At 36.3% G+C, this 27,992-nt stretch overlaps 2 protein-coding genes across 3 annotated transcripts; both read right to left on the bottom strand.

Moving 5' to 3' along the window:
- Window positions 1–2: 2 nt before the first annotated feature.
- On the bottom strand, window positions 3–16,310 carry LOC132162958 (long chain acyl-CoA synthetase 6, peroxisomal). Its single transcript, XM_059573168.2, has 23 exons — window positions 16,004–16,310; window positions 14,986–15,046; window positions 14,810–14,887; window positions 14,590–14,661; window positions 14,400–14,481; window positions 9,649–9,754; window positions 9,479–9,555; window positions 6,258–6,302; window positions 6,075–6,161; window positions 5,271–5,360; window positions 5,070–5,149; window positions 4,858–4,951; window positions 4,265–4,353; window positions 4,083–4,171; window positions 3,496–3,625; window positions 3,281–3,399; window positions 2,413–2,536; window positions 2,237–2,323; window positions 1,295–1,398; window positions 1,132–1,217; window positions 654–740; window positions 467–553; window positions 3–381 (listed from the first exon to the last, which is right to left on the bottom strand). The coding sequence occupies exons 1-23, from the start codon at window positions 16,116–16,118 to the stop codon at window positions 289–291; spliced, it is 2,082 nt and encodes a 693-aa protein (XP_059429151.2). The 5' UTR covers window positions 16,119–16,310; the 3' UTR covers window positions 3–288.
- A 1,617-nt stretch (window positions 16,311–17,927) lies between these two features.
- Window positions 17,928–27,169, bottom strand: LOC132177687 (cyclin-T1-3). 2 transcript variants are annotated; one of them, XM_059590117.2, is made up of 7 exons: window positions 26,962–27,159; window positions 25,137–25,704; window positions 24,929–25,010; window positions 24,166–24,300; window positions 23,653–23,828; window positions 19,016–19,161; window positions 17,928–18,616 (listed from the first exon to the last, which is right to left on the bottom strand). In XM_059590117.2, exons 2-7 carry the CDS (start codon window positions 25,694–25,696, stop codon window positions 18,585–18,587), a joined length of 1,131 nt encoding a protein of 376 aa, XP_059446100.2. In that variant the 5' UTR covers window positions 25,697–25,704; window positions 26,962–27,159; the 3' UTR covers window positions 17,928–18,584. The 2 variants fall into 2 exon arrangements, with proteins under 2 accessions (XP_059446100.2, XP_059446108.2); XM_059590125.2 differs by lacking the exons at window positions 17,928–18,616; window positions 19,016–19,161 and adding an exon at window positions 22,741–23,145 and having other exon boundaries at window positions 26,962–27,169.
- Window positions 27,170–27,992: the final 823 nt, after the last annotated feature.

The raw sequence follows: 27,992 nt of genomic DNA, 5'->3' as shown, positions 1-27,992 counted from the left end.
AGGAAATAGGAATCCAGAATATAATTTTTATTAAATCAGTGCATCGGCATGTTGAAACTCCAGCTCTCTGAAAATAATGGCTCCTTATTGGGAAACAAATACATATAATTCTCTGATCCAAAGCACATCAGGATAAATTAATTTTTTATTTTATTTTGGGAAGGAAGGAACTATGATGCAGGATGCTTTGGCAGATGATGATTGGGTCCAACTATTTCATCATGTTATCACCAAAAATCTGGTGTGTAGCTTGGCTTGGCTTGATTTTCTAGCTCTCTGCTTCACTCACTATGTTTTATGAGAGGGGTCCACAGTAGAGAGCTCTGCATACATGTTAGATATTGCTTTCGCAAAGTACTCCTTCGCTAGGGGTCTCTTGATCTGGAGGAATACAGGAAAATAGTCAAGAGAACCATGTTAATCAATCCATGCAATTGCCCCCAGGTTCTTGAAACTAAACACTTACCTTAAGGGTTGGAGTAAGTAAACCATTCTCCTGCGCAAACGGTTCGGGCACCAAAGTCACAGCTTTTGCAAATTCAAAACCTCTCAGCTGCAAGTGAAATTTGGAAAGTTATGAAGAAGATTTTAACGCGGAAATCTAAAGAAGGTGCAATCAGAAAGCCAGAGCAGCATAAGTTGAGGCAACTTGCCTGAGCTTCTCTCCCAACAGCATCCATGTCAGCTAAGACAGCAGCCCTTGCTCTTGGATCATTGCACAGTTGCCCTAAATCTTCATACTGCATTCACATAAAAGCCAGGGAGACACAAGTAAGACATTGCTCATAGTTCTAAGAGCAGCAAACATTTCTACCTAAAATATGGCTTAATTCTTGTATATTATTATCACACAAGATTGGATTGGCTTAATTCCTATGAAGATTACAGAACAAATTCATTCATGCAGATTGCAGGCAAAAATAGATACTTAATTTTTCACCATTTATAGTTGCATGAAAGTTGTTCCTTATTGACTATGTGAAGATTTTAGATATCACATGGAGTGTTGAAACATACAAGGCTAATTGCATGTTTCTAAATGAAACCTGCAAGCAGGCCAAACTCACTAAGTTCACAAGTATGTAGGATTATCATTTCTTTTTTGTCAGATTAAAAGCACCGAATCAAAACCTTAATGCCTTCAGAAGCGGCCCATGCTTTCAAAACATCAAGCTCCACTGAGACAACAGCGACCAAAGAAGAATTCAGGCTGTCACCTACCAGCAGCAACAAATAAGCAGTCAGTATGCCAAATATGAGAGAGAGGTCAAGAGTGAAATTCCATTTTTCTTACCATATACAAAGCACTGGGAAATGAACTTGCACTTTGCATATACATTCTCAATTTTCTCTGGAGCTATATATTCTCCCTGCGCCAACTTGAAAATGTTTTTCTTCCTAATTCGATTGGCAAAATTCAGTAACCATTCACATCTTCTAAAGACCATAATTAGTATATGTTGTAATCATAACCAATAGACAAACTAGAGATAAGAGGCAGGTAGAAGTAAATTAATACAACCATCTTGTCTGGTAAAAACCTTATGCATACAGCCTGAAGACACTTCAATTGCTTCAGCAAATCCCATTGCATGTTTTGAGGAAATAACATAAAAGACAAACTAGAGCATGCACGTTGTACCTCAATGAACAAAATATTTTCCATTGAAATGAATAACCAACTAAATGGCTGTTTATAAACATTATACCAGCCACACGTATAAGGACAAAGAATCGCACTTATGTCGGACAATACTTTTTTGATGAATGACAATGAATAGTAAACTCATATTGGATAATATCACATTATCAAAGACTCATAGACCAAGCTATTTGAAGGTAATGATACTGATGTATCAGAAGACCTCTTGCAAGCTGAAATTACAATACTTCCAATATAATGTTGGTAAACCATTCATCCAAAAGCTTAAACTGATGAGTGAAAACAAAGCTGAGAGTATGTTAAACTTGCACATATAGAACAAACATGTATACTAGAAGGAAGTCATCCAAACTTGTTTGAACCGAAGACCCCAAAGACAACAAAGCTCTACCATGTTAGTGAATCATCAGTTGCAAAAGCTTAAGCTCTTAGAAAGTGGCCAACAATATATATCAAGCATACCACAGAGTCAAAAAACCCATTAAATCCATCACAGCTAGGAAGATGAGAAACATTGATAGTTACTCTAATCCTTACTTGGGTTGAGAAAAATATTTCAGTGTATGATAGTACCTATCAATAATTTTTAAACGACCACAAGGCAACCACAATCCGATGTCTCCAGTATGAAGCCATCCATCTTCATCAATCACTTCTTTCCTGTAGAATTTGATTACTTTATCAGATGCATTGGTATTTGATGGAAGTAATAACTTTCAAGAGAACCAGCAAATTCTAAAGTTACGTACGTCTGCACTTCATCTTTGTAATAACCTTGGAAAACAATGGGACCCCTGACACAGATTTCACCACGAGGATAGGGCTGATCATCAGAGGTGTAGTTCATTTCTGGGACATCCACTAGCTTTATTTCTGAAACAGGAAAGATGAGAAAGGATCTTTAGCCCAAATAAAAGCAAGACATGACCCAACGATAAAAAGGAAATCTTGCATCAAGAGGCCCAACTTTTTACTTTCCTCTCAACTGATACACATAAAAACGGTTCGATAACTTTACAAATCAGGGCAGCCTGATCTTCAGCATAATTATATTCAATGACTGTTCAATACCACATCCTAACAACATCTCTAACTCACTATGATGAACTCTAATATCCCTGCCTTGTGCTAACCAGATCATTTTGATGCGCTAACAATAAAATAACTGATGGGAAAGAAGGATGGAAACATATACCAAGAAACATGAATATAAACGGCTAATATACAACCAAAACACTCCCACACACACACACAGGGAGAAGACAGACGTACATGTTTGAAAACCAGTGATTGAACTGGTTAAACATAATTAGCCACTCGTGTCAAAATAACTGTGATTATCACCATCTGGTATGATTTAATGCAATTAAAAAAGTCAGCCTGGCTTGACCAAGTGAACCTCTTATGAACCAAACCAAGACCACACCCACAATACTAGCAAGCTTAAGGTTGCACAAGCCTCAAGCCAAAACCAATTAGTAAAAACAAATGTGCAATCATTAAAAATTACGTATACTCAGGACATCCTTGATTATGCACTTTTGTGCCAGCTTATCAAACAGGTAACACCTGACGATCAGAATGTAAAATTATGAGAAACTCACATCAATAACTCACCACAAGCTGGATTGGGAGAGCCGACATGGCCAGATAGATAGTCACCCTCATCGATACCACTTATGACACAAGAAGTTTCAGTCATACCATATCCTTCACTTACATGACCACCAAAGCAGCTGTGAAGTATAACATATTATTGAGCCAGAAAACCGGAAAGAGGGGGGGGGGGGGGGGGGGGGGGGTGGGAATTCAAAAAGAAAAAGAAGACTTACATTCTTAGAAAGTCCATGACATCAGGGGACAAGGGTGAGGCACCTGATGCCATAAAACGAACACGTCCTCCAAGCTTTTCCCTTATTTTATTGAATACCAATTTGTCCCATATAGGCGATGGATTCTTTCCTGAAATGACAAGATATGTCACCATCAGTAGACACCAAAAGGGTAAAAATTACAGTCGCGTGTGAAAAAAAACAAGGTAGATAAACAAATGATCAGGGTCAGCCTATGTTGCTAACATGAAGGAACTCATGAAAGTAAAATGCAATGTAACAGTTTGCTTATTCTGTAGAATGCATTAGTATATTTGAAAAAAAATCCTACATAATATGTTACAATAAATTTTGTTTCCCAAGTGAAAATTGATGTTCTAGTGGACAACCTTAGCAGAGATTCTATTATGTGAGTGACATGGTGGCATGTAAAACTTGTTTCAGAGAACATTGTTGGATAGAAGGAGCCACGTGAGACAGGAGGAATGCTCAAACACAATGCATATATGGTTCAAACACAAAGAAAAACAATCTAGACAGTCTGAAAACAAGAATGAATCTTATGCTACAAGATTGATAAAAGCTACCACTCAATATTGCTTGCTTCTTAGCATTGTAGGCAGCATTAAATAGCCTCTCCCGTAGCCCACCAGATGTCCTTACAGCATTCATAATACTGCACATCAAAGTATCCAACTGGATGAGTGAAAAGAACGTATTCATTGAATATTAATTAAGAAATTTCAGAAGCAACAGGCAATGATTGTACCCGGCATATATTCTATTATACAGTCTAGGAACGCTGCAGAAGATAGTAGGTCTTAGAGCAGCCATATCATCCATTAATTTCATATTATCCTGCATACAAAAGTAAAAAGAAAGGAAGAGAAAAGGGTTAAGGCGAACGTAATCAGTTTAACATCTACCATGGATATCACCAAAAGGTTCGCCTGCAGTTTACTAGTATGGATTGGATACTAAATTCAGTTTGGAGATGATTTATGTTTATGCAATAAGATGCAACTCTGTCAGTATGGTAGCTAACATTAAATTGTTTTTGTCAAGTAAAAAATGATGACAAAAAAAAAATTACAGACAAAATTGACACCTATCAACACTACACATAGGAAACAATTCACTAAATTATCATGCACTGCCCCTGAGAACAAAGCTATGCATGTATGCTCAAAGCCAATAATTTTGCATTGCATATTCAATGTAAAGCAGCATATTAGGGACAGGAAAATAAAAAAATTCAAACTATCTTGTCGCGTTAACAAGGGAGAAAAGAACAACTGTCACAACTTCTAAAATAAAGACCTACACATAAATATATTGGAAACAAAAGGATGAGTTTCGTACCCCCTGGTAGAATCCAACAGCAACTCCATAATATGCTGACATGACCTGGTTAGATCGTTCATATATGTGTGCCAAAGGAAGATATGAAATGTAACTGGAAAAAATAGAAGGTACTTTCAGCAAGTATTACATAGTTTATTATAAAATCTCATAGATTCATTTAACCAATAACTCAAGTATACTACATGAGATGGAAATAACCTAATACTCACACATCTGAGGGGTAGAATTTGACAGCAATGGAGGACCCAGCAACATCCGCAATCATGTTTCCATGTGTCAAAACGGCTCCCTGACAAGATTTCATGGAAGGGAGAAAGGAACGGGTGGGGTACAGCACTCCATCAGCAAACCATGTCGACAAAAACTCAATAGATCAGAAAGCTAAAAATTCACACTAAACTAAGACATACCTTTGGTGTCCCAGTTGTACCACTTGTATAGCAAATGGTTGCAACATCATCAGGTTTTGGAGGACAGAAAGGCTGAAGGTTACTGCGGCCCTAAAATGAAACCATTCACATAATGAGGAAAAATTGTATTATCTAGCAATAAAACAAAGCCAAGCAAATCTGCTAAAATATGATCATTAGTTATGCAACCAGACCTCCATAATAATTTTAATGAACATGTCACAATATGTGCAGCTAAGAGCAACTTGTTTATGACAAGTTTGATATGATAATGCCTTAGCTATCGGATATAGGATGTAAATTCTGTTGTGTCTAACGACAAAGTGGTGAACACATTAGCTCACTCAAACATAGCCATGAGAACATGGCTGCATGAGTGAGTGACTATCCATGAGCAAGTCTATGTATGTTCATTTTTGTGTGCATAAGAAAGAAAATAACAAATCTCAGAAACAAAAGGCATGATCTTAAGAATCAGCCAAGATTAATAATTGAAAGGATAGGAGCTCATTCTTGATAAAGTGGCTTATAAACCAGAGATGCATGATCTTATGACTTCAGCATTATGACCTAAGACTTTATTGATCGATAACAAAATAAAAATTCTTAGCTACTACTCTGATATTGCAAAGAAAGCACATATACAAGGAACAAAAGCACGCAATAAATAACCCCACCAGAAAAATGAAGGTTAAGAAAAAAAAAATGAACTACTTAACCCATCTGTGCATTCCTCTGGTGGTTCATTGAAGAGTTCTGCACAAACCCTTTAAGAATTGTTGATAGGGAAGAACACATGATTACCTGACTAAGCAGCTTTGAGTATGTTACAACCTCAACTCCTGCTGATGATGGAAGCTTCGGAATTTGATCATCTATCCCTCCAACAACCTGTGTATTATGGAAAGCAGATGAAATAACTAGCAAGAAACCCAAAAAAAAAAAAAAAAAACTACAGAATCGGGGTCACAAGGTGTATGTTCATACCACAATTAGACGGACTGTTGGAATATCCAACAAGAAGCTCAACAACTGCAAATTCCAAGTGAAAACATAGAAATATTGCAGAAGCAAAATGAGAATCATAAATCATATGTGAATGAAATAAACTAAAAGACAGGTAGAAGTAATAGAAGAATTTTCAACAAGCAAAGCAGACTATATCAAATGATTTTTGTTATTTACATGATATGCATATATGTAATGTAATACAAAATCGAAAACCTCAAAATGAGGGCACCTTCATCTAGCTTTTTGTTACCTCATATATTTTACCAAAACAAAAGTGCACAAGGACAAGTGGCTGATATAATTTGTAGAGGCCTATAAGACTGGCCTGCGTGGATACATATCTTGACAAATTCACCTCATGAATGGATGGAGGGCTTTTTCTTCTTTTTTCTTTTATGAATAATAATTTTATAGAAAGAAAAGTGCAGAGCCCTCGTATACAAAGAGTATACAAGAGAGACAATCACCCTATAGGCTTCTACAATCTAAAAAAGTAACCAAGTCTTCCAAATTTGACGAGGAAAAGTTAGGAACATATACAACAGCCCAACTCAAAAAAAAGGGTTTTAAAGAAAGCACGTTGGACTCGCAGTCTCCAAAGAGGCGCTGATTCATTTCTCTCCAAATGCTCCACATTAAGAAAACAGGAATAACTTTCCAAATTGCTTCTTTGGGATGTTCCCACCCCAGGATCTTCCAACAATGAAGCAGCTTTAGGATGGTGCTAGGCATTGACCATGACACCCCGAATAAATTGAGAACCAAGTGGTAGAGATCACTAGTGTACCCGCAATGAATGAGAAGGTGATTTATAGTTGCCTCATTCTTTTTCCATAGGCAACACCAATAATAAGAGATAAACCTTGCCTTCTAAGATTATCAACCGTGAGGATTCTACCCATTGTTGTTGTCCATAAGAAAAAGGCAATGTGTGGAGGGGCCTTAACCTCCCAAATACTTTTCAATGGTACGAACAATGCTCTCTGGTCTATAACATTTTATAATAGCTCCTCACTTCGAAACCGTGATTGCTAGCTGAGGTCCACAACATTCTATTCACTTCCCTTGAATGGGTTTTAGAGGTGTATAATAAATTGAAAAAGAAGTGAGAGATTCCAAGTCCCAATCCTGGACTGCCCTAATGAAACTCGAATTCCAATGTACAGAAGAGCTGGAGGGATCCAAGTAGTTTGACACTAAGGCCTTTTTGTAACAAGCTATTGAATAAAGTTCTGGATATGAGTACTTTAGAGCCATTTTTCCGCACCGCAAGTCATGCCAAAAGCAATTGCAAGTTCCGTCCTCACCTTGAAGGAAACAAGATTGGCGAAAAACTCCCAACCATTTCAAATATTCCTCCAAAGACTCACCCCATAGGGCCTTCAAGCTTCCTCTGAACACCAATCTCCTCTCTAAATCCCATACTTCTCAACAATCATCTCTCCATAAAGAATTCTCCTCTTGCGTGAAAATCTCCATGAGAGAAAGAAAAAATTTCTGGATGGAGGATTATACAATACATATTTCCCATTTAAAAGAGAGGGAGAGAGAGAGAGAGAGAAAATCAATCTGGACTAAGTGCAAAAGATTGGTGACTATTTTTAATAAGTAATGTTGTATATATCAAAAAGCGTAGAGGGGCGCAACTTAGTACACATGAAGTATACAAGAGGATGCCTAACTAGAAAGAGAAAAGAGAACAAGAAAATCAGAAAAACTAATTACTAAGGGAGCTAAACAAGCAGTTGTTCAAGTAAAGAGAGAAAAGAAGAAAAATGACTTGAGCTCCTCTAAAGTCCTCTATTGATCATTGAAGTTCCTATCATTTCTTTCTCTCCACAAGCTCCACAAAAGGCAAAGAGGAACCATCTTCCACACTATCGCACTCCGAGAGCGACCCCCCAACCACTAACAGGCGAACAAATCCACCACACTATTAGGCATAACCCAGGATAGTTCGAAGCAGCTGAAGATGGCATTCCATAAGGCACTGGCAACCTCATAGTGGAGGAGGAGATGATCAATGGACTCCATGTTCAGTTTACACAAGTAGCACATGTTGACCACGATGAGATGTCTCTTACTAAGATTGTTCATGGTAAGAATTTTTCCTAGTGCTGCCGACCAAGCAAAGAAAGCCACTTTCAAGAGGTCCTTGGTCCGCCAAATACACTTCCAAGGGAAAGGGGGATTGTCTTTGCAAGCTAGGATCTTGTAAAAGTGAAAATTGGTGACTATACAATGAGCCAATTGAAGATTGCATTTTCTCTCTTTACAGATTGAACAGACTCATATAGTAAACTTTGACCAGCTCATGTGGGCCCGTGTTGAGATATTTTTGACTGAATATTGGTGAGATGAACTCAATGTGAAAACTATGATGATGCAGCACATGTTGATATTTTACATGACTTTTGTGCACGAAAAAATGAGGGCAGCTCATAAAAAAAAGGATGAAGGCACCCACACCATAGACAAATTCTGACAAAACCAATGAGTCAGGCTAAAAAGGCAATGATACATAAATATGGGATTAGATTCAAGTTGAAGACACTAAAACGAGAAGTGGCCATAAAGGATGGGGTTGACACAAAGAGAAAATACATAATTAACATAAAGCCAAGTGGCAAAAAGAATAGAAGAAGCCAACTCCATTGTTGAGTTGGGTTGAGCTGAATTTTTCCATTGTTCATTAACCAATAATATTTTTCTTCATTCTCTCGGTTATTTCTGCAGAAATAAAAAACGCTTTCCCACTATCCATTACTATTCTTGGATCTCAATTTTTACACAGATTCATGGTCCTTCACTCCAAATTAAGCAAAATGACAACATAATGGAATCTAAATGTCTACCCTCCAACAATTCTGCTTGACATCTTGCATGAGAATCTACAAGCTGATTGCCAATCCTATCCACAACATACAAATGCATCATCATTTTTCTTAAAAGTGGTCATTGCATACTTTACATATTTTTTGGGCCTAAATTTTAAACAAACTCTCAACTGATCTCCTACAGTGCATAGCAACTGAAACTCCTTTGGTAAGTCACAAGGGGGGCCTAGTGTAGTAATTTCTACTATAAAAATAATGTGTTTGCAGATGTATTAATGCTATAAAGTTATCCTCTCCCAAACTTAATATGACAATATTTATGCTAAGCCACAGCTTAAGTACAATGTAAATTAAACTTACAGTATTCAAGGTTTGAGGCACACAAAATATAACTTGTACAGCAGCATGATTTGTAATGTACTTGACAGCTTCTGGACCTGAAAAGAAAATAACCACCTACAATAACATCTGAAAGCTAGGCCCAGATAGACAAAAGTTTATTTAAGTCTACTAAATGACCGGAGACAAACCAAGAGTGTCGTATAAAGGAACTGATATATACGAATATGCAGAGCAAGCATGATCAACAATGAGCCACTCCGGTCTGTTGATGAAGTATAGCCCAATGCAAGATGCCTGTAAAATAAAGCAACAGTAATGGGGGTGTCATGTGAGGGTTTTGAGGAATGCCTTATTCGGTGAAGCACAAGGAATGCCTTATTCGGTGTCTTTAGACTGGGTGGTTACAAGGGTAAAAAATTTCTATCATGTAGAGGGGATGTCATGTAAGGGTTTTGAGGATCAATTGTTGGCTCTGTTTCCTGCAATCGAAGCAAGTACACATCGGGATGGTTCAAATAGTAGTCCAAATTTTAAGTTTTAAGTCAGCAAATAGAGGTAACCGTGAATTAAAAAGATTGGATTGTTCAGTATATTATGACTACAAGGGAGGTCACTCTTAGTAGTCCAGATTATAAGAGGTTCTAATTAGGGGTGGCCATTCGTGTTCATGTGTCGGATTCAGGCCGTGTCAAAGTGTGAGTATAAAACTATATAGGTCAATCATAACCCGACCTATTTAATTAAACGGGTCAGATCTCTCAACCTTAATCCTCTAATTTTGTGTCAAGTTCGCAATGAGTTCACGGCTCGTGTAAAAAATTGCCAACTTTAGTGTCGTGTGGGTTTTGTAGTGTCAAGACATGGGTGTAAGTTTATATAGGTCAACCCTAACCTGACTCATTTAATTAAACGAATCAAACCCCTCAACCCTAAACCGCTAATTTCGCATTGGGCTCATGTCGTGTTTGTAGAACGTATAGAAAATTGACAGTCCCAGTTCTAATTGTTCCTTATGAATCCTAAGATAGTATCATGGAATGTGAGAGGGATAAAAGAATGAGAATTAGAGGTCTTCTTAGAGATTGGAAGGCGGATATTGTTGTTTACAACAGACCAAATTGGAATATATTTCTAGGGAGATGATTAGGAGTTAATGGGGTTGTCAACATGTAGACCAATCATATTTGGGGTTGAGGAGGGCTTCAGAAGGGATTTTGTGGGAAAAACGGGTGGTGGAGAAGATTAAGTTTGTGTGGGGAATTTTGTGGTAGCTTGCTTGTTTAGAAGTGTTAATAATATTTATGATTGGGCGTTTGCGGGTGTGTATGGCCCTAATAGGTATTTTAAATTTTAAAATATGTGGCTGAAGTCAGAGGGCTTTGTGGAGCAAGTGAAAACATGGTGGATGTCCTATAGTTTTCAAGGATCTCCTAGTTTTGTATTGGCGCACAAGCTGAAAGCTTTGAAATCGGATTTGAAGAAATGGAATGAGGAGATTTTTGGTAATGCAAGCAAGAGAAAGAAGGATTTTTTGGATGGTATCCTGCGAGCTAAATATTATTGCAAAGGGAAGACCATTAATTGAGGATGAAAGGTCGAGGAAGGAAGATATTTCTAGCGAATTGGAGAGGATTCTCCTTCTTGAAGTGGTGGGTTGGAAGCAAAAGTCAAGGACCCTTTAGTTGAGAGAGGAGAGGGGGATAAAAACACTAAATTCTTTAACCGGGTGGCAAAATTCACATCGAGGAAATAACTCTATAGATTCTTTAGTTGTTAATGGGGCTATGACTTTTGATTCTATAGTAATTAAGGAACATATTGTGCAATTATACAAGTCGCTATATTCTGAACAATTTAGTTGGCAACCAAAATTGGATGGCCTTTTGTTTCTCTCCATTTATGCGGATGAGAAAATTTGGTTAGAAAGAGATTTTGAGGAGAGTGAAGTGTTGGAGGTGCTAAGAGATCTAAATGGAGACAAGGCCCTGGGCCTTGACGGATTCTCTATGCTTTTTTTAAGAAATGTTGGGAGGTTTTGAAAGAGGACATCATGGAAGTTCTCAAGGAATTTCAGTGCAGAGGGAAGTTTGAGAAGAGCATTAATGCAACTTCTGTGTCTCTTAACCCAAAGAAAGCTGGTGTTGTGGACATTTAAGACTTCTGTCCTATCAGTTTGGTAGGTAGTGTTTACAAATTATTTCTAAGGTCCTAGCAGCAGGCTAAAAACGATTTTGGGAAAGAGTACTTCAAGTTTCCAAAATGTGTTCATTAAAGGTAGACAAATTTTGGATTCAGTGTTGGTAGTTAATGGATGTTTGGATAGTCGGATTAAATTTAGGAAACCTAGAATGTTGTGTAAATTGGGCTTGGAGAAGGCCTATGATTATGTTAATTGGGAGTTTTTGTTATATTTGTAGAAGATATGAGGATTTGGGGAGAAATTGAGAGCTTGGATAGAACATTGCATTTATTCAGTGTGATTCTCCATTCTTGTTAATGGTTCTCCTTCTAGATTCTTTAGCAGCTCTTGTGGTTTGAGACAGGCAATCCATTATCATCATTATTGTTTGTTATTGTTATGGAAGCTCTGAATAAGATGATGTTGGCTATAGTAGATGGGGGTTTCTAATTAGGATTTTCGATAGGGTCTAGGATTAATGCAGAGCTTAAACTATCTCATTTATTGTTAGCGAATAATAATCTGATTTTTTGTAGCGGCAAATTGAGAAAAATTGCATCCTTGTGTGGACAGCGGCTTTAGGAAAAATTTTAACTTTGGATAATTTACGAAAAAGAAATGTTATTGTGGTGAATTAGTGTTGTACATATAAAATAAAATAAAATAAATTATAAAAAAAAAAAGAAAAAAAAAAGAAGAAAAGGTGCGGAGTCTATTGATCACCTTCTTCTTCATAGTGAGGTGGAAACAAAACTGTGAATTGCGCTTTTCCAATTGTTTAGTGTTGCATGGTCATGCTTAATGGGGTGAGCGAGTTATGGGTGAGTTGCAAGGGACAATTGGACATCGTATTGCTTTGAAAATGTGGAGATTGACTCATTTGTTCTTATTGTGGTGTATTTGGAGATAACAGAAGGCAAAGAGCTTTGAAGATCGTGAGACAGGGATGTTAGAGTTGAAGAAAATGATGTTACAATACCTTTATACTTGGAGAATAGCATGGAATAGTTTGTATGTTTCTAATTGTTATAAGCTTTTGGAGTTTTGCTCTTCTTCTCTACACTTTAGGGTTACAACTGACACTTCTTGTGTATTAGGGCTGCGCCCCTCTACGCTTTTAATGAATTTGCATTACTTAATTTGGCTAATCAGAGCTGGTTCTTGTTGGCTATGTGACTGATGTAGAATGTTTGGCTCATATTCTTGGTTATAGAGTAGCATCTTTGCCGATGAAGTACTTGAGTCTTCCATTGGGAGCTTCATATTAGGCTACTTCTATTTGGAATGGCATTATTGAAAAAAATCGAACTGCAGTTGGCTGGCTGGAAGAGGCTTTATTTGTCTAAGGGAGGTAGGTTGACTTTGATAAAAAAAGTAAATCAAAAATAAAAAAAATAAAAAAACTCTTTCTAACTTGCCTACTTATTATTTGTCTCTCTTCCCCATTCATGTAGGCGCAGCAAATATGCTTGAAAAACTTCTTGAGGATTTCTTATAGGGTGGAAGTGGTGATGATTTTAAGTTTCATCTAGTAAATTGGTCAAGAATTTAAGTTCCTTATAGGGTGAAAGTGGTTTGGGGGTTAAAAACCTGATTCAGTTTAATTGAGCACCTCTGGAAAAATGGTTATGGCATTACACCCCGGAAAGAGAGGCTTTGTGGAGATCCATAGTGGAAACTAAATACGATTGTGTAAGGGGAGGTTAATGTTTTAAGGTAGCGAGGCCCTTCGGCGTGGGAGTGTGGAAGTACATTAGGAGGGGGTGGAAAGTTTTCTCTAGATTTGTTAGATATGAGGTAGGAGATGGGTCCAAAGTTAGGTTTAGGCATGGTTTTTGGTGTGGAAATCAGTCGTTAAAGATTTTTTATCTGAACTTGTTTAGTATTGCACGTTATAAGGATGCATGGGTGGCAAATCATATACAGATCCGAAATAGCAGACCATTGCATGGATTTGGTTTCTCCTTTCTTTGAGTTGTTGTATTCTCCAAGAACATGAGGATAGGATATGTTGGATCCCTTCCAAAAAGAGTTATATTATCATGTGTTATCCATTTTTGCTAATGTCCCTGTTTCCTTAAAAGAGTATTTAGAAAGTTAAAACTCATTTGAGAATGGCGTTCTTTGTATGGATGGTGGCATTAGGGGAAAAAGTGACTCTGGATAACCTGGGGAAGAGGAACATCATAGTTGTAGATTGGTGTTGTATGTGCAAGAAGAGTGCATTAATCATCTTCTTCTTCATAGTGAAGTAACTAGAGATTATGGAGTTCGCTTTTCCATCTCTTTGGTATTGATTGAGTTATGCCTAAAAGGGTGAGAGAGTGGCTGGTGTGTTGGAGCAGTCAAGTGGGAAATCATAATGTTTTGGAAGTTTAGAGGTTGGCTCCTTTGTGTTTAATGTGATGTATTTGGACAGAGCGGAAATGCATGAAGCATTGAAGATCAAGAGGCTTTGGTGGTAGAGCTGAAAAATATTTTGTTGAAATCCCTTTACACATGGATAGCAACGCATATTAATTTGCCTTTTTCTAGTTTTTCTGGGTTTTTGGTTTTTTTGTGCTTCTTTTTTTCCTTAATAGGGGGTTTTTCTTATATACTTCATGTGTACTAGGATTGCGTCCTCCTACACTATTCTAATGAGATTACATTACTTATTAAAAGAAGAAAAGATCAAGGACTTCGACTATCTTTATAAAATACGTGAACTTCAATAAATCATAAACATCTTCAAACATAAATTTATTTTTCAGATTTTACCTTTAGTATCCCATGAAAAATTAGGCCAGAACCTATGGCAGATCGAGCAGTACCTGCTTCTCCATAAGTCATCCATTTGTACCTTGAAGGGTAAAAAATGTTTGTTAATGAATGGGGAAACAATATTTGTAAAATTAAGAGCTTAGCTTACATACCCAAAGAAAAAGAAAAAAAAAAAAAAGAAACATACTCTCCAACCGTCCCGTCAACCCGGGTTCGTGTTCCCAGATATTTGTAATCCCGGAAAGTGTCAACTGAGTGCCTATGTTTACAAAGAGGAAACTGTTCAGCTAACATGTAAATGAAAAATAAGACGGTGCTATTTGAAAGTTTTCAATCATGAAAATATTTTCCATGACATAGAACAGCCTAAGAAGGATTTTAGCCAGAGCTCGTTGGGCGATGCTCACACAAAATTATCATGCAGTGTACCAATTCCAGGATGATCAGGGAATCTACTCACAAGCTTCAAAGGAGAACGGGCTGATCTGCCATAAAGAAAAAGAACTGGCAAATAGTTATGGCGCAATATAGGGCAAAATGGCAATCTAGAGCAAGCAAGCCCAAGAAAGTGGAAAATTCCAACCTGTACACATTCCACTTCCCAGTTTGCAATTTCTCTGGAAGCACAACACTATACCCCTGCTCTGTTCAGGATTTTATGCCAGCATTAGCTATATTAATAATTTATTCATACAAAGTATATAACAGAAAGAATAATTCTAAATATTCAGCTCTCATCCCACTCTCATCTCAACTGGTTTGATATGGCAATGTCCATCCGCCCCTGGTTTTTTTCTTCTTCTTTTTTTCGTTTTAATAAACGTTGATCCAAGGGCCGATATTGGGCACTGCCACATCAGCTTAGTGGCATGGGAGTTGAGTATGTAGCATTACTCATAACATAAACATGATTACTAAAGTCAAATTTAGGAAATCATTGTAAACTGGATGGCCACTTCGAGACTCCTGCAATATACTCTCTTAGGTGAGAGTGTGAGATTCCTAATGAGGACAAGGTTATGAAGTTTCCTATTTTTGTCATCTTCACTTTCCTGTTGAAAGGTTACGGCAAAACCTGCCTATCCAAGCCGGAAGCGCCACTTAAGGTCTACCAGTTTCCTAAATCAACAAACTGGAATGAACCAAATGCTTTTGCCTATCTTTATCCGACACCACGAATAGTGGTGGGTAGAAATGCACAGTTGGGGGACAGAACAAGGAATAGTTGCTTTCCAGTTTCCACATCACAACGAGGAACTAATGCCCCTCCTTAAAAGCTCAGGAAAAAAAAAAAACCTTTTTAAGAACCAACATTCACCCAATCAACAATGAGATTCTTGTGGCTTTTGACGCTTCAAAAAATATATTTATCAACATTCAAAAAGCCATAGTAGAATTAAACCCCATCAACATCCACTCTTTATACTACACCTACCATTGGTCCATTGCAATCTATTAAAGAAAAAGGGTCCACCCAAAATTCCCTAGTTCTTTTTGCACATAAAAGAAACAACCTTCACATAAACGAATCTTCCAAATCAAACCGCTCAGCATCGCAGATCAAACACACGCGCACAGAGAGAGAGAGAGAGAGAGAGTACCGAGGAAGAACTCGCCGGCGGTGGGGTTGGGCCGGAGCTGAGAGTGAGACTCGCCGTTGGCGGCGAGGTGGCCGTGAATGGCTTTAAGACGACGCTGAGCTGCGCTGGAATCCATAGCTTTTTTTTTTCTCAGGCGAAAATTTCTCTGGTTCGGTCCGTGAACTCGCTTATTTAGTGAGGTGAGTAGGGACAAATTTTCAGTTTGTTTCTCGTGAATCGTGAAAATGAAATAGAAGGAAATGCGTGTTTGAGAGATGGGCAAGGCACGCTTCCCTATGCGGATCACGTTAAAGGTTAGGCTGTCAGGTTAACTGTACGTAACTGTACAGAGAAACTGTGAATTGTCGCTTTGCCATTTGAATTAATTCGGTAATCGTTGCATTAATACTTTATATATATATATATATATATATATATATATACATATATACTGCCGGGGGACAACAATTCCTCTTCCTCTTAACACTTGAAATGGAGAAGACTGATTGGTTTTGAATTTGATACGTAAGTTGTTAATGTTTGAAATAGTCAAAAAAGTGTGAAACTCTAGAGTTACGTGAAAACTTGGCTTGTAACATTCAGGATGGGCGGCGGCTGTTCAGAATACTAGTCAGCTACTTTCATGTTGATTTTCAGCGTTCACATTGAAAGATAAATATATTATTCTTAAAAGTATGATATAATTTTTTTTTTTTTTTGTCGGTGAGGGCTTATGATATAATTTTTTTAATAGAAAACAATAATTACCTAGATGTGACACCTTTCACCTATTTTGCCAAGTGCGGGTTTTTGGTTGAAATTAGCCTTTTGTAGTTTGTATGCAGATGGATTCTTGTTGGGAGTCTCACATTGTCTGAGTATTAAGAAGATGTGTTATTTATAAAGTGAGAAAAATTTTAACTCTTAAGCTAACTTTTGGGTTGAATTAAGCCCAAGACCCATTTATAATATGGTATCAGAGCCAGATTGAATTGACTATGGCCCACCATCTCTCATTATTACACGTGTTGACTTGAATGTCCTCCCGCCACACGTGCCTAGCCCAATTAGTTGTGACCCACTGTCACCCATTGTCGCACGTGTTGGCTTGAATGTCCTCCCACCACACGTGAGGGAGCGTGTTGGAAGTCCCATATTGTCTGGGTATTAAGGAGATGAGTCATTTATAAGGTGAGCGGAAACCTTAACTCTTGAGCTAGCTTTTGGGTTGAATTAGACCCAAAACCTATTTTTCCTTTTCAAGCAATTTTATTGAGTCAGAATAGAAATGTGATTCATTTGTGATCAGGTTAAAAATTAATTTTTATTATTTAAAAAATTGTGTCAAATAAAAAGCTAATCTATTAGATTAAAAAAAAAAAATTTAAGCACCTTTTTTATTATTATTATGAAAATTACCATAACACACTTTAAAAAAAAAAAACCTTAAGAGTTATATTTCTCAACGCAATCACAAACATACTCTTAATCTCTTGGAGATTCATGTATATAATCAAATTTGGCAACTGACTAATGCTAAAAATGGTATTTTTATCCTCTTTTTATTCTCTCAAAATTAATGTAACTTCTAACATCATTATTAAAATTAAATAGATCACTATTAAATTTCGATTCAATGATAACTTTAAATGCCATGTAAACTTAAAAAAAAAAGGTCCTAACATTACCCCCTCGGCAACCTCATCTTTTATTCTCTTTTTTTAAAATATCTTATGCACATTTAGCAGAATATACAATCTTACCATTCTTCCAATTCGAAATGTCCTCTCAATGCGAATGTGGTCAATTTTGAAATTTATTTTGGGGACCCAATTCGTTAGGGTAGGACTTGGCACTCGTAGAACTTTTCTTTCTTTCTTTCCTTCTTTCATCCGGATTGACACCCCACCCCTTTCAGCTCCCTTTACAGGACGGCACAAAGAAGAGCAACAAACAGAAAAGACACTTTTTTTCCGTATCCGAATCATGACGCTACATGTAGGATTCCGTAAGCCGTAAATGAAAAACAAATAAGGAACAGATTCCTTTGCAACATCTGCTATTACAGTATAAAACGCATTAAACCGCAACTCCATCTGCTACTTGTAAATCTAGTAATCCCGACAGTAGTCCCGTTACGAAGGTACTTCGGTTGACCTCCATTTACATGGAAAATAGCAAGGAACCCATATAAACCAAGATTTCTTTTTTGGCACAACCCAAAATAAGAGACCTAAATTTGTAATGAAACCTGGCACTGAAAGAATATCTTTCAAGAAATGCTAGGAGAGAAGTGGCCTACCCTTTTTTTTTCTAAAAAAAAAAAAAAAAAAAGCACTTCAATAATTCTTTTAACGTGTAATTCTACCACCAGTCCTTGAAGAACACATGGATCATCTCCTCTATTTTTGCATACTGGTCACTGGTGATCTTTATCGTTCCATCAAAGTCATCAAACCTTCTTGCACCACAACCTAAACTATACCGATGATTGTCTTTATCATTATTTAATAACTCAAATGTCACACGTTACAAGAATATTTACCCACGGGACCTGGAAAGTAACATCAACATGCAGCCTACTAGGGTTCTGCTAGCCTTCTCAGAAGAGCTCCATCAATTGCTGCGATACATCTGTGCATAACAATCACACATAGTTATCATCTACCAATATAGGATGGAAACAAAACCTAGTAAGGCGGTTCCCATATCTAGAAGAAGGTTTAATATTGATAAGGGCTCACAGGACGCTAAACAATAAGCACAAAATCATTCTTCAATGTCAAAACAAAAACAATATTGTTAAATAGACTTTTTTGATCCATTTGAATAACATACTAGTTTTTTAAGTTGTCAGATATATTCAATAGATGATGAACTTCAGTATCCATCAGAGAGAGAAGGGCGAGATTGTAAAGTTTTGCATGCACTCAAGTTGTCAAGTTCATGAAATCAAACGCAATGACAGTAATGCCATTTTGGTACTTAAACCTCCAACACAATTTCTGAAAATAATTATGGAAAAGGTTATACCTTGAATAATTGCTGGTGTTGTTTGAAACTCTTGCCATATATTTTGATAGAAAGCAAGATTCAAATTCAGAAACTTAGCAGCAAGGTAGACAGCTCCAGCAGCAATATGATGAGGTTTGAATTGAAGCCACAGTGAGCTTCGAAGCCTATAAAACATACATTCAACAACTTTAGAAGGTGATATAAACGCAGCAGCACCACCACCACCATTAATCAGCACAGGGAGAGAGATCCATGAATAATCAAACCAACCATCTGGCGCTACACAAAAAAGAACATTCATTGCCTCGTACAACTAACATACATTTCCACATTGACAAAATTTATGTCAGCTACAAAGATACAACAGTTATCTATAGCAAAAGTTAAAAGTACAACAATATAATCAACCATTGGTTTCAAGTGAAAAGAGCAAGACAAGTTACTTTTCCTTACCAACTAAAAATGCAGCAACTCAGGTAGAAAATTTCCAAGAGTCTCTGCAGGATTGCTGATAGAGTACCAAAACTATTGCAAACAAGTTATACTCATCTACTGAACACACCAAACTCCAAGGAAAAATTCTGCTGCAGGGGCTTCTAACTCCAGAGATATATGCAATTCAAATGAGAAGGCAAATAGGAAGTAACTATTGCAATCAAACCTCTCAAAGTAAATGCCAACATCTTCTGCTTCTGGACAGGCTGGTTGACACGTGTGCTTTCATGCTAATAGAGCATGCATACAATCCCAAATATAGAATACCACCCAAAATCCTCTAGCGGAAGCGATATTGCAGGCTTGAGATAAAGCTAGAAGCATCATTCATATCATAGTGTGAAATATTAGGCACAACTACTAAGTATATATGTATATATATATATATATTTTTTTTTTTAATCTTTCTTATATTTAAGTAATCTGTATAGCATAGGGTATTGCAAGACTTGTTGATAAAATTTTAGAAGAAATGAAAATCATGCTGCACTACGTGCAATAGCATGGTTCTTAATTAAAGTTGCTTTTGCAGAAAGATGCAAGGGTTTCTGTAACATGTGAGAAGAGATGATTAAAAGGATGGCCTGAACAGAAGTTCCCCTCAGGTGAACTATCAGAGGGATCTCTAAAAATTTAGATACCACCTTGAAAGTAGTATGGCTTCTTCATATTGACTTCTCTTTTTAGGGGTAGGGTTTTTTTTTTTTTCTTTTCTTTTCTTTTCTTTTCTTTTGTATTATACAAGATCAAATAGAAGCAAATTTACTACCATGCTATTACCAGAAATGAAACCTCACCAACCCGGTTTTAAAATGCAAATACAAAAAATAACTCACTGAGAAGAACTTTTAAAACAACTTAGAACCCCCATCCCCCCCACCCCCCACCCAAAAAAAAAAAGGTTTAAGGATAGACAAATATGGCTTGTCAATTTGAAAAATTATAGACGAGTATATCATGACATTCAACTCCCTAAAAGTGTAAGCTTCCACAAATATGCGAACTTTAAAAAGGAAGAAGAAGAGCGAGTAACACTGTAAAATAATTTTTTTTTATCAAAAATAAAAAATAAAAATTTTATCAAAAAAAAAAAAAACACTGTAGCAGAATGACACAAGTAAATAATCATAATATAATTATAACAGTATCCAATCATTGAAATCATTACAATATTATGTGAGTATATTTGGAAAACATATTTTAGAATCCAAAAATTAAAGTGAACACAATAATAATAATAATAATAATAATACTAATAATAATGATGATAAAGACGAGGACAATGATAATAATAATAATAATAATAATAATAATAATAATGTTACTCAATATATCTAAAAGATTATTGGTGATTTAGTTTCCAATATTAACAACTTCAAAATTTTATCACGCTATTTATGGAAAAAAGAATTATTATAGAGTATTTATAGAAAAAGAAGCCGTAATAGAAAATTTGATGATGATTACAATGTTAAAGAAAAATAAAAATATGACATCAGTGCCAGCAATAATGATCAAAATGAATATAAGATTTCTGAGGTAATTAGGAAAGCATACTTAAATAGCATAAGAGGACTAATGTTACTCTAAGTATATTATATATTCTTCAACGACATTTTAATACTAAGACATCCAAATCATGAAGTTATCCAATCTTGAAAGCTGGAGCGGAAAGGTGGGAATAGTATGCATTAGATTACCAAATGTGAGATTACCCTCAAAGAATCCAAAACGACCAGGGGGGGAATAAGGATAATAAGAGGAGCTTATGGCACAAGGTTTATTTGGTGTGGTAGTAGCATTAACAAAGCAGTGTGAACAACACCAGCAAAACTTGACACATCATGATCAAGGGATGAGGTAGAACCAAAGACGTCATGAAACTTTAGGCAAGCAATAGCAACAGCCACCAATATACTTATTTCTTAGTTTCTAATATAACAATAGGAGTGAAGAAAAGAAGCAGAATAAGAGTCTCACTTTATGATTACACCTTTTACAAGAGAACAGAAGAAAAAGAAAAGAAAAAGAACAAAAAGGAGAAGATTTTTAGATATTAAACTTGTTATACCATGCTAATTACTCTCCCTCTACCCCTCTCAAGATGCAGGAAAAGACATACATCCATATCCTCCAGTTTCCTCTTTCTTGAAGGTAATATTGAAATGGCCAAGTGGAAAATTTTTAATTATTGAGTTTTATGAAACCCAAAACCATGCATAGATTTGAAATATACTATTTGATTATGCAAAGACTGAACACTTAAAAACCTCCCCTCTAATCTATTAAAAGCTTTGCCTAAGCTGTCATTTATTCCCCATGAATCTCAACACACCAGATCTAAATAACATCAATATAGTTTATGCAGAAGATAATGGCCTCAACAACATCCACCGAATTAGAGACAAAATATATAAAAGAATTTCACTTCCTAATTAATCTACTCTAGAAATCTTGGACCCAGCGGCCCTGTTAAGCATCAGCACATTGCTGCTACTGGAAAAGACCATCCAATTTAATTGGGCTGGCATCGCTCACTTAGCAACCACTAGCATCTAAGCAACAAACCCTGAAAAGTAATAAAGATAACAAAGACATGGAGAAGGGATAAGGTTTTGCTATACATCCAACTCGACTTAATGTCAAAGATTTTATGCTGTTTCTTTCCAATTTTCCATTTCATGTCTGTTGCATTAACTAATCCTTTCAGCACCTATCCATCCCAGGTGAGTTGTACTAAAGCATATTTTAATGTCTATCATTTGTTTACTGGGAAAGAGAACTTAAATAATAGAATCAAAATCCGACTCAAACCGCACAAAAATATATCAGATGCGACACTTCTAAATTGGTGCAAGCTCCTCACTTTCATAATGCTTGGTTGAAGCAGATGAAGGTCAGTGATATTTAAAAATTAAAAAAAAAAATAAAAAAAAATAAAAAAAATCATTTTTAAGTACTAGGAGTTACAAAAGAATACATTAGTTGAATTTGTCAAAATATCCGAACTAGTTGGAAAAAAAAAATCATTTTAAGTACTAGGAGGTATAAAAGAATACATTAGTTGAATTTGTCAAAATATCCGAACTAGTTGACAAAAAAAAAAAAAAAAAACTTAAATTGATGTTTCAAAGTTTGGGAGACAAAAACTTGGCAGCACGTCTGCCAACAACCCTAAAAATCACCCTAGCTACCTGAAAGTATCCTCACCAGGTAGTCAAAAAAATCATAGGAAAAAAGAAGGGAAGGGGGGGGGGGAATAACTATCCATGAGCATGAAGGTAAACCAATCCTTGCCCAGTCAATGATTTACCTCCAGGTCAGTAAATGGACAGCAAGTGCAAGTTGCCATGTCTCAAAAATCATTCGTTTGTCTAAGAAAACTGGAGGACTCCTCTCAAATGGATACCACAAAGAAAAAGTGGGACTGGAAAAAGAAGAGTGTTTAAAAAGTATAGCGAAACTGGATTTGCAGGGTCCATGGGCTATCTTTAATAGCCAATGACCAAGTTGATGGGGTGTATTCATGATAAAGTCATCAAAACCACATCGGCAGTTCAACTTCAGATGTAAAACAAAACTTTCCATGAACAGCATATCAATCCGCCAGCTAAGAATATCATACATGCGAGCACGCTAATCTTGTGTAGACCCTGCAATTATATGCATGCCAAAAGTATCAATATCCCATACCAGAATAACTACACAGAGTAGTTGCTCAAAGAAGAAAATTATTGACACAAGCAAAACTCATTTTTGAACCTCCCCAAAGAAAATGGAAGGAAACCACTGTAGCCATCTTGCCAGTCGGAACCACTTCCAGAACCCAACAAATTTGCAATTTGGTTGAGCATCTTCTAACACCCACTGTCTAGATCCTGTTTCCTACACTATGTTTTCAGCTGAACTACTTTGTAAGAAAACAGAATTATTAACATGGACAGTCTCGCACCACAAGCGAAAGATACAGGGTCAGAAGCATTGCAAAACATAAGTCAACAGGTTCAAGAAGGTGCACACTTCAGGCGCAGTTCAACATGAGCTAGCTTGGTGTGCCAAAACTAAACAAAACAGCCAATGCAAATACATTGCACCAGTAGAAATCACAACATCCCAGAGAGAGAGAAAGAGAGGAAAAATATTGAAAGCTTTAAACTTACCCTTCACTAACCAAGCTTAATGCCAGATTGACCAAAACAGATTGTGAAAGACCTAATTTGTTAAGAATGGACGTAAGAGGAGCATATGGATGCTGCACATTAAGCTCAAAATTTAGAGTAGTCAGTATCATGTTCTCAGCCTCAATTACTCGCTCTCGATACTGCTCGAACCAATCCTGTTCAACACAATACATGTCATGTCAGAGCAAAGAAAAATTGTAGTTTCAATTATTTTTAAATAACCAAAATCCATTTAGAAGCATATTAATGGACACAATGAAGACCATTAGACCAAGTAGCCAGAACAGTTTTCTTTAGATCCAACACCTTAAATTTGAAATTAAATGTAATACAGGAAATACGATTGAATGTAAAAGGAGAAAGGTCAAAGGCCTATAGTGTGGTTTTTAACAAATTTTTATAAAACTTTGCCAGGGATAGCATAGAAATATCAGAGTTTTACATTCACACTTAAAATGCAAAAGATTTTTTTCTTTAATAAAAAAAACTTACTGCAGAGGGCAGATAGGACAAGAAAGATATATCCTGCTTATGGGAAATTTCACAAGATGCTCTCAGCACATTGTTCAAAGGGCGTGCAGTTTCCTCAGACTTTGCAGCAAGAAAAAGAGCAGCAGTAGCAATCAACTGCAATAGAGCCAGATCAGAATTAACAATTGATTAGCAAATGTCACAGTATAGAAGGAAATGACTCAGCCACTGGTCTATGGACAAAATGGCATCTCCACCCTCTTAAAACAAGGAATGGAGAGTGAGATCACAGGTTCAATCCTGTATGGATTATTGAAAACTTAGATCAAGATCATATGAGTTATTGTCACTAAAACAAAATTTCAAGGAAAAGAAAGAGGATTGTACTTTTTCCACATCATTAAAAAGATTGATATAGAGACAAACAAATCTACAGAAAATAATAGATGGTATATAATTCTTCTAAAGAAAAAAAAAAAAAAAAAAAAAAAAAACTTTACTCTTAACATTTCAAGCATCATCTTCGAAAAATTAAGGTCAACGAAGTTATATCACCCAAACCATGAACCACATAATCGTTCTAAAAATGAGCACGCCACCCTTCCAAAAGATGACAACATCATTGCTGGAGATGAATGTTCTAAATAGCACACATTCCGAAACATAATCATTTTCACACAATTCACTAAAATAGAACAAATTTTCCTAAGAATACAGCATTTCATTAAGTTGTAGATCGTCTAATCTATTCTGAAAATTTACTCATGAAAATTGGGAAACTTACAAATCTATCATGGGAAGCATGTGATTGTCGAACAAAAAACCGGTGGCATAGAACCATCGCAGTGCCAACAGTTGTTTGTGGCCTGCAAGATACATGTCAAAGAATGTCAGTCATATCAAAGAACCTTGCCAAAAAGTAAAAGAACTAAATTTATAAATCAGAAGCAAAACAGCATAATTAAGAAACAAATTTGAGAGGAAGAGCTTACACTTCAAGTCGCAATCCAAGATTCTGAAGGAAGGTGCAATATGAGTACCGCAAATGTGCTTCACGAAGTGCGTCAATACCATCCTTCCTTGACGGGGAGTATCTCTCAATTTCTTCCCTTGACATGAAGACTGGTTCATCATCTTCTAATACTGAGCAGTCACGTTTACAGCTAGTAGACGTAGAGGCCTCCACATTGGATCTCGAGGGAGGAGGGACAGCATAATTGCAGGTTGAAGGGGCTGTGTCATACATGCCAGGCAGCACATAGTGTCTCCCGCTGCCTCCCCATGTAGAAGCTGAAAACCTTCTCCGTTTCAAAGAAGGGGCTCCTGCGCCATTTGGATTAACATGAATGGAATTATGAGGCCTAACATGATAGAAATTATCATTATGCTGCCAAACTTTCCCCAGGTAGTCATTGATATTGGTATGACTCCTATTATTATAATTGTTCCTGCTCTGGTTCCTGTTGTTGCTGAAGTTGCTCCCACTGAAGCAGGACCGATAGTCATCATTAGCAGTACCTCCTTGCGAACGGAAATTCAGTGGAAAAGACATTTTTGTTCCTGCCATATAACAGAACAGACAAATCATGTCAGAAAACTTAAAGACAGATATAGTAATTTGCCTTAACAAGCCAATAATTAGAGACCAAGGTGCAATGACTGACAATCTACCCTTAAAATCTTCACCTTTTGTTAAATTTATGTTCTTGTTATTACACTCTTCTTATTCTAAGAAAGTACACCTTATATTTCTTAGTTTTACCAAGCAGCAAAGCTCTATTGTCAAGTGAATTGATCAAAGTGATTCTTCAAGAATTCTTTCTATCTTCTTCACCTTACATTAAATATTTGTTGTTTATTTCCTCCATTTCCTGGAGACAAATTGCATTTGTCATATTAAGAAGGCATTTTTTTTTTCAGATGAATGAAAACTTCATTAAAAAAAATACCTTAGCTACACTCCAGTTTAAAGCAACTGAACGCACAGCTGCAGAATGCAGAAAACTCCAAACAAACCATGTCATACCTAAACACAAGCTAGCAGGCTACTAATATAAAACAGAACAGATCAGGTAGCTATACAATTCCCGAGCAGCAGAGCACAAGAAACCTGCACCTATACACCAAAACTTCGAACCACCAACATATTAAGAAGGCATGCAGTCAACAATATTCAGAATTTTATCAAATTCAGTTTTGTCTTCACTTTAATGCTTATTTAAACTTGACATTTAAAAATTAATAATCAATTACCCAATAAACTTAGAAATTAACCCAGTTCCGTAATCAATATCTAAATTAATTATGCAGCTTATTACCCAATGATGCTTACAAATACGTGCATATATTCTTCTTGAGAGCTCTTTTAGATCGGGCTATAATGTTGTACCTAAATTCTCTTCCTCTAATCTTGTAGATCTTGTTAACTACTTAGACTTTCGACCCTATTAAGGTGGTGGCTTCTCTTGTGAGCTTTTCCTGTACGTGATCTTTGCTTCTCCTCTTAATAAAAATTATTATTCATCAATATTTATAAACTTTCGTACCAACATAGATATGTAAACCACAAATCTGGTTAACCTGAACCCTGAAAACTCAAGGGCCTTGTCTACAATAATAATTAAAACCTAAAATACTTATCGATAACAACCAGAATAACAACAACAATAAAAAATACCAGACCATCATTAAAATTGAGAAACGAACAAAATAAAAGCAGGCCTAGCTGAACAGGAAAAATAACAAAAGATGATAAAAAGAAACCCCAAGAAACGAAAAACAAAAATTGAAAACGGTGAGGATAACAGCAACAATTACCCGGCTATCAGAGAAGGAGATCTGGGAATTGGGTATGAAATTGGGCTGGGAGAGAGAATTGAATAAAGTCAGGGGCGAGATTAAGATCGGAATTGCGATGAGATTAGGGTTTGGTGGAGGAAAGCGTAAAGGATGTTAAGGGAAAAAAGGAAGAGGGACCTAATATGAAGACAACACGGAAGGAGACGTGTATATAAATTGGAAACCTTACAAGGATGGTACAGATAAAATAGAGTTTGGTTTGTTCGGTATTCGGTCGAGTAAGGTGGAAACCAACGTAATAATCTCCACGTTTACAAGTTTGCACCATTCGACGTGTTATAAAATTTATAGCTATTTTATCATTGCACCTTTCTCCCACGCAAATCATTATTTTTAGAAAGAGTAATATCGACTCATGCCAAGTGTTTAAGTTTTTTTTTTTTTCTTATTTAAAGTGATTTGATACAAAAAGTTATTTAAAATATGTCACGATTTCAATCAAAAATAATGTTAAATACACAACTCTTATTATGCCTCATCCGCCCTTAAATTTTTTTTTTTTTTTTTTTAAGGCGAACCCAAGAGCTTATTGACACCGTAACATCAGCTCAATTGCCTAGAAGTGGATGCAAGCTATAACGGGCTTATGTAAAAAGACAATTCTTCCCAATTCTTTTCAACTTTTTTCTTTCTTTTTTTTAGTTGATTTGACATTACAAACACTCAACTCACTTCAAAATTTTTCAACTTTATTCAAAATTTTATATTCTTCAAACAACCCAAACATAATCTCAACTCTTTTTTCTCCTCGATATTCGCAATTTTGAATTCAGTTCAATAGTATATAAAAAAATCGCAAACCCAAACCAGCTGCATTACTCATGTGATAAATAAATTTAAAGAGTAGTATTACTGAGTGTGTCACTCTTATGCCTCTCTAAATATGAGATGGCTCTTACAAAGACCACACAATAGTGATTTTAAGAGCTACATCATTTTTTTATGAACACAAGAGTGATTTATAGAATTACTCGACAAAAAATCATAAT

This window comes from Corylus avellana, chromosome 2 (genome assembly GCF_965113065.1).
Source record: "Corylus avellana chromosome 2, dhCorAvel1.hap1.2, whole genome shotgun sequence".
NCBI lineage: Eukaryota > Viridiplantae > Streptophyta > Magnoliopsida > Fagales > Betulaceae > Corylus > Corylus avellana.
Note: the sequence above shows the minus strand (reverse complement) of the source record. Positions and strands in the feature narration are given on the sequence as shown.

What these genes read in the sequence shown, in the direction of transcription:
- LOC132162958 (XM_059573168.2), bottom strand. Translation starts at nt 16,118, where the DNA reads ATGGATTCCAGCGCAGCTCAGCGTCGTCTTAAAGCCATTCACGGCCAC. An exon ending in CTCTCCCAATCCAGCTTGTG is followed by an intron (nt 2,537 to 3,280) that starts GTGAGTTATTGA and finishes TTCCTGTTTCAG; the next exon opens with AAATAAAGCTAGTGGATGTC. An exon ending in CGTTTAAAAATTATTGATAG is followed by an intron (nt 1,399 to 2,236) that starts GTACTATCATAC and finishes CAATCGAATTAG; the next exon opens with GAAGAAAAACATTTTCAAGT.
- LOC132177687 (XM_059590117.2), bottom strand. Translation starts at nt 25,696, where the DNA reads ATGTCTTTTCCACTGAATTTCCGTTCGCAAGGAGGTACTGCTAATGAT. An exon ending in ATGCTTCCCATGATAGATTT is followed by an intron (nt 24,301 to 24,928) that starts GTAAGTTTCCCA and finishes GCTCTATTGCAG; the next exon opens with TTGATTGCTACTGCTGCTCT. An exon ending in TTAAGCTTGGTTAGTGAAGG is followed by an intron (nt 19,162 to 23,652) that starts GTAAGTTTAAAG and finishes TATGTTTTATAG; the next exon opens with GCTTCGAAGCTCACTGTGGC.